The sequence below is a fragment of the Lynx rufus genome, unplaced genomic scaffold, assembly GCF_022079265.1.
Source record: "Lynx rufus isolate CCGP_SWC_20201006 ecotype Redwood Valley unplaced genomic scaffold, mLynRuf1.p SCAF_2, whole genome shotgun sequence".
NCBI lineage: Eukaryota > Metazoa > Chordata > Mammalia > Carnivora > Felidae > Lynx > Lynx rufus.
The window spans coordinates 60,684,631-60,700,311 of record NW_025814834.1 but is presented as its reverse complement, the minus strand read 5'-3'; the positions used below and the strand labels follow the sequence as shown (position 1 = coordinate 60,700,311).

The 15,681-nt window shown below is 39.0% G+C and overlaps 1 protein-coding gene across 1 annotated transcript in view; it reads left to right on the top strand.

The window, feature by feature from the left end:
- The window catches only part of PDK1 (pyruvate dehydrogenase kinase 1), a 34,636-nt gene extending 20,473 nt beyond the window's left edge, over positions 1 to 14,163 (top strand). The window contains exons 9-11 of the mRNA XM_047084716.1: positions 4,334 to 4,444; positions 8,470 to 8,583; positions 11,547 to 14,163. Of these exons, the coding sequence (XP_046940672.1) occupies positions 4,334 to 4,444; positions 8,470 to 8,583; positions 11,547 to 11,687 (366 nt within the window). The 3' untranslated portion in view covers positions 11,688 to 14,163. The remainder of the gene's footprint in view (positions 1 to 4,333; positions 4,445 to 8,469; positions 8,584 to 11,546) is intronic.
- Positions 14,164 to 15,681: the final 1,518 nt, after the last annotated feature.

Below are 15,681 nucleotides of genomic sequence, written 5' to 3'. Positions count from 1 at the left end.
TTTTCTGTTTCTCTTTCATGTGTTTTTACATGTTGGTCTGTGCTGTTTTCTTTCACTTGTGGTCATCCATCATAGCATAGATCAAGATTCACTGAGGTCTTAGACACTTAGCAGAGATTTGTCTTGTGCTGGTGGACAGGCTCTGTTTGGGGAATCTGTCTCTTTGGTGTAAAGAAAGCTTTATAATGACCTGGCAGTTCCATTCCTAGGTATATACACCAAAGGACTGAGAACAGATACTCAAGCTAAAACTTATACAAGAAGGTTCATAGCAGCATTATTCATAATAGCCAAAAACTGGAAATGGCCCAGATGTCCATCAACTAAAAAACAGATCAACAAAATGTGATATAGCCACATAATGGAATATTATTGGGCCATAAAAGGAATGAAGTATTGGTATCTGCTACAACATGGCTGCTACAACACTGGAAAGATGACACTAAGTAAAAGAAACCAATCACAAAAAACACATACAATTCTATATATGTGAAATGTCCAAAGTGGGCAAATGTATAAAGACAAGAAATAGACTAGTGTTTTCTTAGGAGTGTGATCAGTAAAGAGTCCAGGATTTCTTTTTGAAGTAATGAAAATAATCTAAAATTTGTGGTGGTTGTACATATCTGTGACTGTATTAAAAACCATTCAGCTTTGGGGCGCCTGGGTGGCGCAGTCGGTTGAGCGTCCGACTTCAGCCAGGTCACGATCTCGCGGTCCGTGAGTTCGAGCCCCGCGTCGGGCTCTGGGGTGATGGCTCAGAGCCTGGAGCCTGTTTCCGATTCTGTGTCTCCCTCTCTCTCTGCCCCTCCCCCGTTCATGTTCTGTCTCTCTCTGTCCCAAAAATAAAAAACCATTCAGCTTTTACATTTTACATAGGTGAATTTTATGGCATGTGAATTATTTCAGTAAACTTGTTTTTTTTTTTTTTAAAAAGAAAGGCTCATAAGGGTCTTGAACAGACTGTTCTAGAGGTCTCTAAAAACTCTACCCATATTAGGCATAGTCACTTGACTGCACCTGCTCCTGTTATCTCTACTCCTATTAAATGCTTGCTTTAATTTTCTTCAGTAGAGTTTTCATCCTTATCACTAATACTAGATTTTCAGGCTCAAGGTCTGCTTTTAACATATTTATACAGATATGTAGAGAGAAAAATAATGCTGAATGATATGTATTAAAAAGTCCACAGGATGGCTTAAAGTTGAGTTTTTATATAGTCTTTTTTTTTTTTTAATGTTTATTTATTTTGAGAGAGAGAGAGAGAGAGAGAGAGCGAGCAGGGGAGGGGCAGAGAGAGAGAAAGAATCCCAGGCAGGCTCTGCGCTGTCATTGCAGAGGCCGGTGTGTGACTCGGTCTCATGAACTGAGCCAAAATTAAGAGGCCGGTTCCTGAGTGAGCCCCCCAGGTGCCCCTATATAGTCTTTATCCCATTCTTTTAGCTTATTCAAATTTTTGACATTTTTCACCTTTTTTCTCTGCTAAGAATCCTGTGAGACAATTGTTTTTTTCCAGCATTCGAATGGAGCTGCTCTTTCAGATTTGATGTTTATGCTGTATTCAGTAAATAACATAAATGTTACAGCCACATCTTTTAAATTAAAATGTAAATGTCTTGGTTCATACCCTGTTGGTGATTTTACAAACTTGACATTGATAAGCTCTTGAGTAAGAAACTTCAGGAGCTCTGGGTGAGTTTAGGGTTAATAAATCTCTTTCCTTTAGAGCTGTCATCAAGTTAGTAGTGGTTCATTTCCCTTGGACCTGAAATTCACGTGAATTAGCCCAGGGAGGCCAGTGTTATTGGAAACAGGAAGTTAGGGATAGTAACTCTTGGTTAGATGACATTGAGATGTGGTGATTTCACACACTAAAGAGAAAACTTTAAACATAATTGCCAGACTTCTCTTTCTAAGCCTTTTTGTTGACGTTACTCTACACCATGATCTCTTTCATAATCTCTTGATATTTCCTTTATGTAGGTTTGTTCCCATGATTCTAGATTTTTTTTCTTCAAATTATCTTAATCAGAAAATTTTTAATTTTCACATCTTTCTCAATATATTTGTTGTCAGTCTTCCATTCTTAAATATGTACTGACCAACCGTCTGCCCTTCTCTACTATTAATCCCTCCATCCCTTTTTCCACAGAACTCAAATACTCTGGTGTAATGTCATTTGGTACAATTCTCTTGGAAACTCTTTTGACCACTTTAAAAATCTGCTGGTTCCAGTTTATTATGTTTTTGGCTGCAAAACAAAAAGGGGTTACCTTTCTCAGTTTTTAACTACATTCCTATGGCTTAATTTACCCCCTTCACCTCTAATAAGATGACACTTCTCAAAGTCACCTCTGTCCTTTATGCTCAGCTCTCTGCTTTTCTAATACTGGCCTCTGGCTAGAAATCACTTCTTGCTTCCTACAAGATTGCTATAATCTGTCTGGCCAAAGGTTAAGGAAAACCAGGAAGTATTTATTGAAGTCTACCTTTTAATCGTAATATCTATTCTAATATATTTAGTTAATATTTATGGAACACCCACGCTTCTTAGTCATGTTACCAGCAAACGTGCAGCAGAGCATTAAAGAATGAGTAATTAACAAATTGATGGATCTCAGAAAATACTCAGAGCTCTTTATTAATCTTACTAAAATAAATCTCATCACTGGGCTTTGAATTCAAAGCCAAGAACAATTTCAAGCACGTGTACATACAGGTTCTGATTAAAGTCTTTATATATTTTTGCCTTATATTGTAATTTTCTAATTGTAGATATATCAAAGGCAAGCCATCAAATGGTATTTCAAAGCAGATTTTTATTTTAAAAATTAAAATATCTATGTAACTTTTATTATGAAAGTAGTATATATACATATTGTAAAGATATTTAAAGATCATATAAAAACTCAACTATAAGCCGTCTAGCCTATTGACTTTTTTTTTATTTTTTTTTAATTTTTTTTTTTTTTTCAACGTTTATTTATTTTTGGGACAGAGAGAGACAGAGCATGAACAGGGGAGGGGCAGAGAGAGAGGGAGACACAGAATCGGAAACAGGCTCCAGGCTCTGAGCCATCAGCCCAGAGCCCGACGCGGGGCTCGAACTCACGGACCGCGAGATCGTGACCTGGCTGAAGTCGGACGCTTAACCGACTGCGCCACCCAGGCGCCCCTTGACTTTTTTTTTAATAACGTGCTTTTAAACTTATTTGTGACCAAGTCTTTACTTTTATTTTTTTTTTTTTCCTTTTTTAAGTATCTCTGCACCCAGCATGGGGCTCCAACTCACGACCCTGAGATCAAGAGTCAGGATGCTTTACCAATCAAGCCAGCCAGACATCCCTAGCCTAGTGACTTTTTAACCATTCAGCACTATCTCTCTGTCTGTCTATCTATTCATTTGTTCATTCATTCATATACATACATATGTTAAAGCAGATTTGTTTATGACAACTGTATAATGTCATAGATAGTAAATTTAGATTTTGTGACAAAAGAAAATAACTGTAATAGATGAGAATGTAAACTATAAATAGGAAATAAGACCATGTTAACTATGAAGGAAACAGAATGAAATAGTCTGTAAATAAATTACTAAATTCCACCTACCGTATGATTTGAGTTGAGAAATGACATTAGAACAATATAAAGACCAGTATACTTTAAAAACTCACCAGAAAGCTGTCTGGGGTTCTGTGCAGCTGAACAATGTCTTGTGGACCTCTTTCATGCCAATATATACAGTTCTACATTATATGTAATGGCTCAATAGTATTCTATTTTAGAATGTGCATTAGTTTACTTAAATAGTCCTCTATTAAGATTGTAATCCACTCAGGGGAGCCTTCGATAGCTCAGTTGGTAGAGCGGAGGACTGTAGATTGTAATCCACTTTTAGCTATTCTGCATAGCACTGTGATGGGTATCCTCATACATACTTCGCATACTTCTAGGGAAAGCACTGTTGGGTCAAAGTGTACATGCATTTTGAATCTGATTGTCAAACCACCCACCAGAAAGGATTAACAAATTTATTGTTACATCCAAGTTTATGCCCCATTCTGTTCCCACTGTACTGTTTGTGTGTGACTTGAGTAAATATACAGAGCCACAGCATTGACTCTGTATTGTGATGGAGTTTGTTATGTGTTAGAATTGTCCATACTGGAGGAGTTGTATGAAGTCTACCAGTGAGGAAACTGCTTACACTCGTAACTTGGATTGCATGGTACTCGTCTTTGAAAAGCAGTATTCTCCAGCCAGCAGTTGTGTGTTGGTGTTTTGCTGTTTATGGGACTTGGTCATAGGGCATGATCCTTTCTCACCGTAGATGAGTGACCGAGGAGGTGGTGTTCCTTTGAGGAAAATTGACAGACTCTTCAACTACATGTACTCAACTGCACCCCGGCCTCGTGTTGAGACATCTCGAGCAGTGCCCCTGGTATGTGATCAAGAAATAGTGAAGTACAAAAAAGAAAAAGAAAAGAAAAGAAAGAATGAAGTGTGTTTTTGTGAATTGCCAAAAAAATAAAATAAGTACCAAATAAATTACCAAATAAATGAGGTAAGCACTTGTGTAGGGTACCCCTAAGGAAGAAAGGAAGCTAATAGAAAAACACTTTCCTCTGAATTTAAACAGCCTTTGGCTGGTTTCTTCTTCTTTTTTTTTTTTTTTTTTTTAACGTTTATTTATTTTTGAGACAGAGAGAGACAGAGCATGAACGGGGGAGGGGCAGAGAGAGAGGGAGACACAGAATTGGAAGCCGGCTCCGGGCTCCGAGCTGTCAGCCCAGAGCCCGACGCGGGGCTCGAACCCCTGGACCGTGAGATCGTGACCTGAGCTGAAGTTGGATGCTCAACCGACTGAGCCACCCAGGCGCCCCTGGTTTCTTCTTTTGATTGAAAAGAGCACAAGACATGGGGCGCCTGGGTGGTTTGGTCAGTTGAGCGTCTGACTTCGGCTCAGGTCATGATCTCACAGTTCGTGAGTTCGAGCCCAACGTCAGGCTTGTGCTGACAGCTCGGAGCCTGGAGACTGCTTCGGATTCTGTGTCTCCCTCTCTCTGTCTGCCCCTCCCCTGCTCACTCTGTGTCTCTTTCTCTCAAAAGTAAATTTTAAAATATTAAAAAATTTTTTAAATTTTTTATTTATTAAAAAAAACTTTTTTTAATGTTTATTTATTATTGAGAGACAGAGAGAGACAGAGCATGAGCATGGGAGGGGCAGAGAGAGGAGGAGACAGAATCCAAAGCAGGCTTCAGGCTCTGAGCTGTCAGCACAAGCCCAACATGGGGCTCGAACTCACAAACCGCCAAGATCATGACCTGAGCTGATTGGACGCTCAGCCAACTGAGCCACCCAGGTGCCCCCAAAAAAATTTTTTTAAGAGAAAAGAGCACAAGACAAAGTATTGTTTTACAGTTCTCGTTGCCTCACTTGATAGTGATGTGTCAGTAGTGTTCATGTGGTTAGCCATGTTTTGATACACCATGTCTAATGTGAAGACTAAATTACTGGTTTTACTAGCATTTGGCCAACACTGATTTAATCTTCAGTGTTGATTTCTTTTTCCTCAAGTACTGATAATTAGAAAGAACTCATATTCTAGACTCAAAAAAAAGACTAGAGGCTGATCATCTAATCACCAGCCTGGAAAAGGCTCAAATTATTTTTGTTGTGATGGTAGTTTTTATTGATCTCAGCTACCTATTTTCAGATATAATGTGATCGGCTTTTGAACTGGTTCCATCCTTGTCCTCTAACCCCTAGAAAAGCACTTTGCCAAATCTCTGACCTGTAACTCTGGAAGAGCTGTTCTTCTGGGCTTTAAAACTTCTCTGACATATGCATTAGGGTTATGCAGTAACATGATGACATACAGTACCAGATGGATCTATTTTAGGTTCTTTCTAAGAAGTTCCTAGAAGGACTTTATTCTAACAGTTTTACTTGTTACACAGCACAGATTCTGTCATTACAACTGTAATATAGTTCATGTTCTTACCATACTTTTAAAATGATTACTCCAGGGATGTGCTTCTCAAATTGAGATACATGTGCATCCATGTGCCAACAGGCAGACATGGTCAAATAATAAACAGGAGCATCTTCTTAGATTCTTAGCTATACCGCTTTGTAATAACTATTGTAGAATTTTTATGAAGAGTGGCATAGAATACCAGTCCAGACTCTGGATCAAAACTGTCTGATTCCCTTCCCCACTCCACTCTATCCTGGCTGTATAGCTTTGAGAAAATTATTGAACTTTTAATGCTGTAGTTTTCCTAACTTTAAAAATCAAGTTATTGTGAGGATTGAGTTAATATACGTAGAATTACTTTTTATGGTGCCTGGCATGTAGTAAATGCCGTATAAGTGTTTGTTATTTAGGATGCAACACTTTCGTGAATTTTTAAGAAAACAAGAGGTGTGGCGTGGCACAGGCTTCTCTGTACATCGACATAGACTTACCAAGGCTAAGACCACCATTAGGCTCTTACATAGCTTCCCTCCTCGTGTCACAGCCACTTTGTAAGTAGACCCAGTAAGCCAGCACTGGGACAGCTGGAGAAGTGCTGCTTGACATCCACGGGTGTGACCATCTCGTCTACCTGGTTACTGAGTGCTTCCTCCATGTGGACACCTGGTGGGCATCTGCATGGACAGAATATCTTCACAGTGGAAGCCCGTTCAGAGACAACCATCCACATTTCTCTCTTCCAGACCTTCTTCTCATTAGTTACCCAGTTTTGTTCTAAGTCCCTGACCGGCCAGCCAGCTTCCTTGCCACTGCCTGTGAGTCCCTGTAGTTGCAGAACTCCCAGCTCTGCCCGCTGGTAGGATTCACCTCACGCCCACCTTTCAGGCCTGCCTCTGAGAAGGGTCGTAGCGAAAGGGCAGTCCACTTTGGCTGGTGCTGGCGAACATGTAGGTCGTGGGTGCACCAGGCCCATGGTGTTCTCTTTCCCTGTTAACTGTTTATAGGGGAAGCCCTGTGAGTCCCTGTGTGTGGTTGAGGTAGAGGCAGGTGATCAAGTAGATCAGGTACCACGGGATCCTGAGCCACATGGCTTGTGCAGTTTCCTAGAGGCTATTTCTGGGACCATTTAATGCATCAGTCAGGGTCCCCACCAAGGAACGAAATAGCTCATTCAAATTATAATGCAAGGAAGGCATATTGGCAAACAAATTACAGAGCTATGGGCAGGGGTAGTATAGGGACCCAGGGCTGGCAGCATAGAGCTGTTCCCACCCTGAATCAAAGGGAGAAGGAGAAGTTGGCAGAACCCAGAAGAAGAGACAGTAACAGAGCAGCTACTTACACTCAGTGGTCTAGTCCCAAGGGAAGCAACTCAGCAGGAAGAAAGCAGAGGAATAAATATCCTGACTTGACTCCCTCTGAACTCCTACAGACTTCCCTATTGGCTGGACCCACTGGAAGCAGAGGGCAGGGGGATCCACTGATATAATCCTCCCGGGGCAAGGAGTGATGTGGAGAATGGGTTGTTGATTTGGAGGGATAAACAGAAACTCTGGTTGGAAAAGTCAAGTAATAAATGGTAGAGTTAGGTAAAGCCAGAGCCTGCATTTGTTAATAGCATTCTGATTCCCGAATCCACAGAAACTCTTAACTGAAGTGTTAACATGGAATATCATCGAACATCTGACTTGGTGATAAAAACTGTTTTTACATTTGTCCAAATGTTTTGCTTTGCATTCAAGAATCTGTAGGATTTATTCAGGTAAAGAAGGCCATTCCAGATACTGGGAACAGGATGAACAAAGACACAGAAGTGAAAACTAACATTTGTTTGAGGAACTTAAGAGCAGGAGATTTGGTTCAGCTGGACTGGAAGGTGGGAGGCAGAGACCTGGTCTGATCAGGTCTTGAAAGCTCTTTTTAGAAGCTTGAATTTTATCTCAAGGCAGTGGGTTGGGGATGGCGGGTGGGTAGGGCGTGGTGTTAGCAGTGATGTGCTTTGTAGGTTTTTAAGCAGGGAAGTGACTTGTCAGTGCGTAGGAAAGTGGACCTATTATTGATCTATCCAGGTTCAGAACACAGGCTGGAAATTCATGGTATGAAGTCAAAAGATGTATGTATCTCTGAGGCTGCAACAAAGCTTTTTCTACTCTTGCTCCTAAGAGAAAGAACATGTTTTATGTGATATTGCCGAAAGCAATACCGGGATACTGTAGAGCATGGCAGCGAAGAAAAGCAATGTGCTGTTCTAGATCTACAGGAGTCATTCTACAGAAAAAAGAATGAGTTTTAAATGACCAGCGGGGAGTCATCTAATGTAGTACCCAACTAGGCTTCCGTCTGATCAGTATTAGTAGTTAGGTATTAATGATCTCTTACATGCAGGCTCTGATAGCCATGGGATACTCAGAAGCATTTATTTTAACTAGAAAAGTATTTTACTGTGTGGCTTTCTGAATAGAATTTCATTTTTCTCATCAAACAGGCTGGTTTTGGTTATGGATTGCCCATATCACGTCTTTATGCCCAGTACTTCCAAGGAGACCTAAAGCTATATTCTCTAGAGGGTTATGGGACAGATGCAGTTATCTACATTAAGGTAATAACATAGTCTTTTTGATTTAATAATACTTCTTTTGGTTATGAGAAAAGATGCCAATATGTAGCTTTAATGAAATTTTCTTTTACCTCATTGCTATTAAAATATAAGAATGTGGTTTTTATGTAGGATCTCATCTATATTCACAAATGATCTCTTTGACTATGGGAAAAGACACACTCTAATCTGAAATGATCAGGACTATGGTTGTTAGAAAAAAAGTCAGGTTGAAGTGGGGAATCATATACCACCTCATGCTAGTCAGAGTGGCTAAAATGAACAAATCAGGAGACTATAGATGCTGGAGAGGATGTGGAGAAACGGGAACCCTCTTGCTCTGTTGGTGGGAATGCAAACTGATGCAGCCACTCTGGAAAACAGTGTGGAGGTTCCTCAAAAAATTAAAAATAGATCTACTCTATGACCCAGCAACAGCACTGCTAGGAATTTACCCAAGGGATACAGGAGTGCTGATGCATAGAGGCACTTGTACCCCAATGTTTATAGCAGCACTTTCAACAATAACCAAATTATGGAAACAGCCTAAATGTCCATCAGCTGATGAATGGATAAAGAAATTGTGGTTTATATACACAATGGAATATGACTTGGCAATGAAAAAAGAATGAAATATGGCCTTTTGTAGCAACGTGGATGGAACTGGAGAGTGTGATGCTAAGTGAAATAAGCCATACAGAGAAAGACAGATACCATATGTTTTCAGTCTTATGTGGATCCTGAGAAACTTAACAGAAGGCCATGGGGGAGGGGAAGGGGAAAAAAAAAAAAAGTTAGAGAGGGAGAGAGCCAAACCATAAGAGACTCTTAAAAACTGAGAATAAACTGAGGGTTGATAGGGGGTGGGAGGGAGGGGAAAGTGGGTAATGGGCATTGAGGAGGGCACCTGTTGGGATGAGCGCTGGGTGTTGTATGGAAATCAATTTGACAATAAATTTCATATTAAAAAAATGAAGTGGGGAATCATAAAAAGTTATATATCATAGAAGTTTAATTTTTTTTTTTAATTTTTTTTAACGTTTATTTATTTTTGAGACGGAGAGAGACAGAGCATGAACGGGGGAGGGTCAGAGAGAGGGAGACACAGAATCTGAAACAGGCTCCAGGCTCTGAGCTGTCAGCACAGAGCCCGACGCGGGGCTCGAACTCACGGACCGCGAGATCATGACCTGAGCCGAAGTCGGACGCTTAACCGACTGAGCCACCCAGGCGCCCCATAGAAGTTTAATTTTAATATAAAACACATGAATGGACATTGATCCACCAGTCTTTTTTTGATGTACTGCCATGGTCTTTTCTTTGAATAGGAGTCTGCAGATTCAAGTTTCAGTAGTCTTTCTTGCAGAAGCTATACTTATAATGCATTGTTTTGATTTCTTTAAACAAAGAAACAATCAAGTGCATAATCCTTTCTTATTTATATGTAGTCCCTTACAGATGTCTTCTGACTCGGATTTGATGGCAATTTTTATGTGACTTTCCTTCATAAGTCTTTCCAAAGCATTCATCTTAGTTTTCAAAGAACCTGCCCCCACCCTTGTTTTGCATTTTGTTTAAGCAGTACTTGTTTAGTACTTGATTACATTATGTAATTACAATGATAGAAGTGCCTAACAGATTTGGGAACAAGCACAGGTGATTCTTGGTAAGCATATAGCTCACCTTGTGGGAGCACAAGCAGTTAGCCTACTGGCCTGTGATGTTCCATGTGTTTATGCAAAGATCAGCATATTTTACAGGGTTAGAGAGTACTGAGCCCCATCAGCCCACTGGTACCTCATACAGTGACTCAAGTTTCTTGGTCTGGCCACTAGATGGCACCTATTTTATAGGAAATGCTGAAGACTGTATATTGGAAAAACTAAATTTATCTGAAAAGGTTAAATTCTTCCAAGATAATAATTTTTTTTTCAAACCAGCTCAATTGTGAGTAACTTTAAAAGGGCGACATGAAGGTAACATTTTTATTAGCAAATGTAACATTTTTGATCTAGCCTACAGAAGAATAAGGGGTTCTGGCAGTTCTGGTATATTTAAAGAGAATATATAGGTGAAAGGTTTTTAATTCCACTTTGGAAAAAAATAGAAGACAGGAATCTTATAAAATCATTAAAATCAGTGTCAAAGACCTTCCTTACCATTATCGGAAAGAGATTTCCTGTTCAATATTTGCTGCATCTTAATACCTGTGGCTTAACGTTGAATTCCTGCTAAAATATCTTAACTTGAAGAAGATCAGGAAAAACATAGTCTATCTCAGATTCCACTGATTTACAGGAAACTGAAATAGAACAGTGAATTAATGGTGACGGTATGTTGGAAACATGGAATTATGCACAATGCAGAAATCCCATATGCCATAACAAATTGGTGGCTTTAATGGTAGGAGAAGAAACACAGGATCAAACCCAAGGCCAAGAATTTTTCAAGCAAAAGCCAAGACGCCTTAGACATAGTTTTGTATTTATCGAGAATCTTTTTAGGATGGCTGCTGAAAAAAATAGTATTTCTTCTAACAAATAATTGAAATAGAGTTCATTAAATGATTGTATAATTATATGTTAAGGTACATATGTCAATTTTTATGCTTTTACACTTAACTGATTTTTTCAGTTAACCAAGGTCTGGGTCGTGTTTTTATAAGAGGCATCTCCTTTCCCTGTGTAAAATTTCAATCCAGCAGCTTCCAGGCTGGCTGGACAATTACTGCAAACAAAACAGTAAAGCAATATGCACACCCAGCAGCGCAATAGACTTAGTAAATAACGCGTTTCAAATATGTACACTGTTTCATAATGTACGTACATGCTGTTAATGATTAGTAAAATACGAATCCAATAAAGTACTGTTTAATTTGTAATGACCTTTTTGCCATTGTATATTTTCTCAAATAGTGGATCCTAAAAACAAAGCGCCAGACTTTTAAGTCTTGCTCTTTCTTTCAGGCTCTGTCAACAGACTCGATAGAAAGACTCCCGGTGTATAACAAAGCTGCCTGGAAGCACTACAACACCAACCACGAGGCTGATGACTGGTGCGTCCCTAGCAGAGAACCAAAAGACATGACAACATTTCGCAGTGCCTAGATCCGTTCGGGACACCTGGAAAATCCAAATGTGGCTTCTGTATTAAATTTGGAAGGGATGATGTTCAGAACCACATTATACCAAATACGTCATGTGTTATTTTCAGAATTAACTATTTGGGTAGAATAGATGGAAAGTGAATTCCACTTATGTCCGTCAAGGCTACTAAAGGATGAAATCGTACCTATTTTACACTTATATTTTCACAGTTAATTGAGCATATTTTTAAACACCTGTAGTTTTGGTCAACTTTTCTCTTTATGGTAGACTTCAGAAGCACGGAAGTCTTTGGGTTTCTACAGAAAGCTCTGTGTGTGTGTGTGTGTGTGTGTGTGTGTGTGTGTGTGTGTTTCAAAGAACTTTTCGTTCATGTCTGCTAGAAACATTTTCTTCATAATACTGATGAGCAAGTTAGCCATCCTTCTGTTTTGGAGTTGTGCCATCCTTCATTAGTGTGTAATGACAGCTGTAATAAGACAGTCTTCAGATGTACCAGTGACTGACTCTAAGTGAAGCAGAAAACAGTTGCCGTGTTAGTGAAGCAGCAGCCACCTTTCAGCCTCTACCTGCACTGTCTTCATTCTGAAGGTGATTTATCATTTTTTAGTTTCATTGCAAGGGATTGTAATAAGTTCCCTGTGAAGCTAAGCCAAGATTGTAGGCAGTCTCCCCTGAATGTGCTTCTTGTGATTAATGCAGGGGGAAATTTTTATACTAAAAACAAACTAGCAGCTGCTAAAATTCTAGAAAAGAAATTGAGGGCAAAGCAGTGAGTCCCCAAAATTGAACTATAGATTATCGTGATTATCTGGGGGAACTTTTGAGACAGAGAGCTTTTCTGGGTTCTACTCCAGACATACAGAATCAGACTGTCTGTGGCTGGAGTCCAGGAATCACAATCTTTAAAACGCTTCCCAGATGAGTCTGATGCCTCACCCAGTTAGGAAACCACTCTTTTAAAGTGAGTGACCATACCACATTTCCTAAAGTAACAGAGATCTTTAGGTTTTGATTCTCACTTACTGAAAGGTCAGACTTCTAGACTCCAGGAAAAGACCAGCACTCTCAGGCCTGGTGCAATTAAAAGCATAATTAAAAGCTGGAGACAAATTGACTGTGTGAGAACAGTCAAGTAACCAAAGGATCAGAACCATAAATGGACAAGTATTGACAAAGAACATATATTTTATAAGAAATGTTTAGATTCTGTTGTCAGGAAAACTTCAGCTAGGGCTTAGTAACAATTCTTTGCATTCATATGGTAATTTGTAGTTTACCAGTACTTTGCTATATTATGATAACTCTGTTGGGCCTTAAAACAGTTACAGAGCTGGTGGTATCATCCTTGATTGGAGACTCAGAGGGTGGTCCAGAGTTGCACAGAATGGGAGTCAGGGCCTGAGCTCTACCCGCTGATCACTGTCAGCCGCCAAGTCTGGGAGACCATGAAGTTAGAGGACCTTGTGAGTCATACCTCATCATGTAAGGTGACAGGGAGATATAGTGAAAATAAATTTAAGGTAAGATTTTAAATGTTTAAAGAACAGCTTTACTACTTAAACGTGGGGAACTTACATTGGGTCGAAACACCTCACTTTCAAAAGGATTAAATTAGTTTAACAATTCTATACACATTTGTAAACTGGAAGGGATGTAATAGGGCAGTTAGTCCAGGATCCTCACTTGAGAGGTGATAGTCCTGAGACTTGGAGTGTGTGGTTTGCCCAGGGGTTCTTAGCTAATTCGACCAAATGTTGGAAAAAGAGATCTTTTACCTAATCTATTGTTCCTTAATTATGGATTTTGTGAAAAGTAATAGGATATGCTAGTGGATGATTTATATTAGTTAAAAGTGTTATAACTTTTTAGCTTTAAATTACACCTTTTTTGTAATGATGAAATATTTTAGAATTCTTTGAATCAAAATACTCTTTCCTAAATAAGACATTTGTACAACTGACATAAACTTGATGTTTTACTTATAAAACAATTTCTCTCCCCCCACCCAAAATTAAAGGAAAAGTGAAATGTTTTCCTTTAGCTTCTTTTTAAGGTATAACAACTTTTTTACCTTGTTATGTGGTAATGGACAAAAGATTACATACAAAAATATTTGTGGGCTAGCATTCGCCTCGATGGTTTCAAATCATTGTGCTCCTTGAAAAGTTTTTAGATTCTTAGGCTGTTTCATCCACCAGCATTTAATGTGATGCCATGTAGCCATAAAAATATACTGAAGGATAAGCAGTGGATACTAAGTGATTTTTATTATCTGGGCATTTAATGAATGTGCCAACATTTTTTAGGAAGAATCGCAAAAATATCCTCCCTATACTTAAATTACTGGCTGGCTTTAGATGTCTTCATACTTAATAGTGATCACTTTCTTGCACTGAAGTTTTTACATGAAGATGTTTAAGTGGAAGTCTACCATATTATTTTATAAAATGTTTTGTGTGTGACAATAAACTGAAAACATGAATTAACTCTTATTTTGAAAATTAATTGGGTCAATTTAGGTTTTCAAAAATATACTTTTTAAATTAGAATCTCTTCCATCATCAGGTGTCGACGTTCTATAAGCGTTCAAAATGTGGCTAGGTGGCTTACACCCAAGTCTCACTATCTTCAGTAGAGGAGATTTTTGGAACTTGATCTCCAATGTGTGTATTCTAATGGAGAAAGCAAAAGGTGGAATTTGTGTGGTTTGAGTTATCCTAGATTTTCACTGTCCAAACATGCAAAGAAGACTGACTACATTAGTGAAGGTCTTCTGTTGTGTGATTTTTGAAAGGTTATATTAATGTGCCCTTTGAATAAGTTTTCACAATGTAAGTAACTGTAGGAAAGGTCTTAATTTAACCAGTATTACCCTCTGTACCAGTTGAAAATTCAGAACTAAATCTAGTCAAAGACAGATTCCTATCTTATTCCTGAATAATGGGATATGACCACAATTTCCCTTTGTTGTTAAATCCAGCAAGTTCTTTTCTTTTTTAATTTGTTTAATGTTTATTTATTTTTGAGACACAGAGCGTGAGCAGGGGAGGGGCAGAGAGAGAGGGAGACACAGAATCCAAAACAGGCTCCAGGCTCTGAGCTGTCAGGGCCTGACATGGGGCTCGAACTCAAAACTTCGAGATCATGACCTGAGACAAAGTCGGACGCTTAACCGACTGAGCCACCCAGGTGCCCCAATCCAGCAAGTTCTATAACAAACTCCGCAGGTAAATAACAGGAAACAAACTACTAGTTACTGTCCCTTTGTGGCCTGTGAATGGCTAATCAGAGAGGAAGCCAAAAATCAGCCAACCAGTTTCAGTTATGTCTTCAACTGCTGTGTCATAAATGCGAACTTTTAACAGATGGGTAATCAGGGTTGAGTTCGCTCGTTTGCAATCTTGGCTTTTCCTGAGGGAACTTTTCATCATATGTGATTAACTTCTGGCTCCAGTGGTTAATTTTCTTACAGGCAAGCTCAGTGCTTAAAACAAATTCTATAATGAGGTGTGAAGGATTTTATCTGTGTTAAAAAAAACACACCACTGGTTTGCCTAGTTCTGGCATTTTGAAATTACTGCCCTTTTGTTCTGTTTACATGTTTGGGAAGAATTAGACATACTGCACACTTTTTTCTGGAGCCTTCACATTTCTTCAGCAATTGCTAACCATAGGATTTTAACAGGAAAAGACAAGATTGTCAGTTTTGTTTTGTTTTTAATTTATAACATGAAATTAACTTGTTAACATACATAAGAACAGTGCTTGTCACTTAGTAAACACAGTATAGGTGTATATTATTATCATTAATCTTAATACTCCTTCCTCCCTGGGGCCAATATTTTACATAGTTATACACAGTCCAACTGTAATTTTTAAAAGTTTTTCAGCAATGAGATTGCATTTTAGTGGAGCTTGGAATGCGTTTCTAGGTTTCTTTATTCTGGTACAAGATTGCCAGTTTTTCCTGCAAAACTTTAGGCCTTTTTTCTCA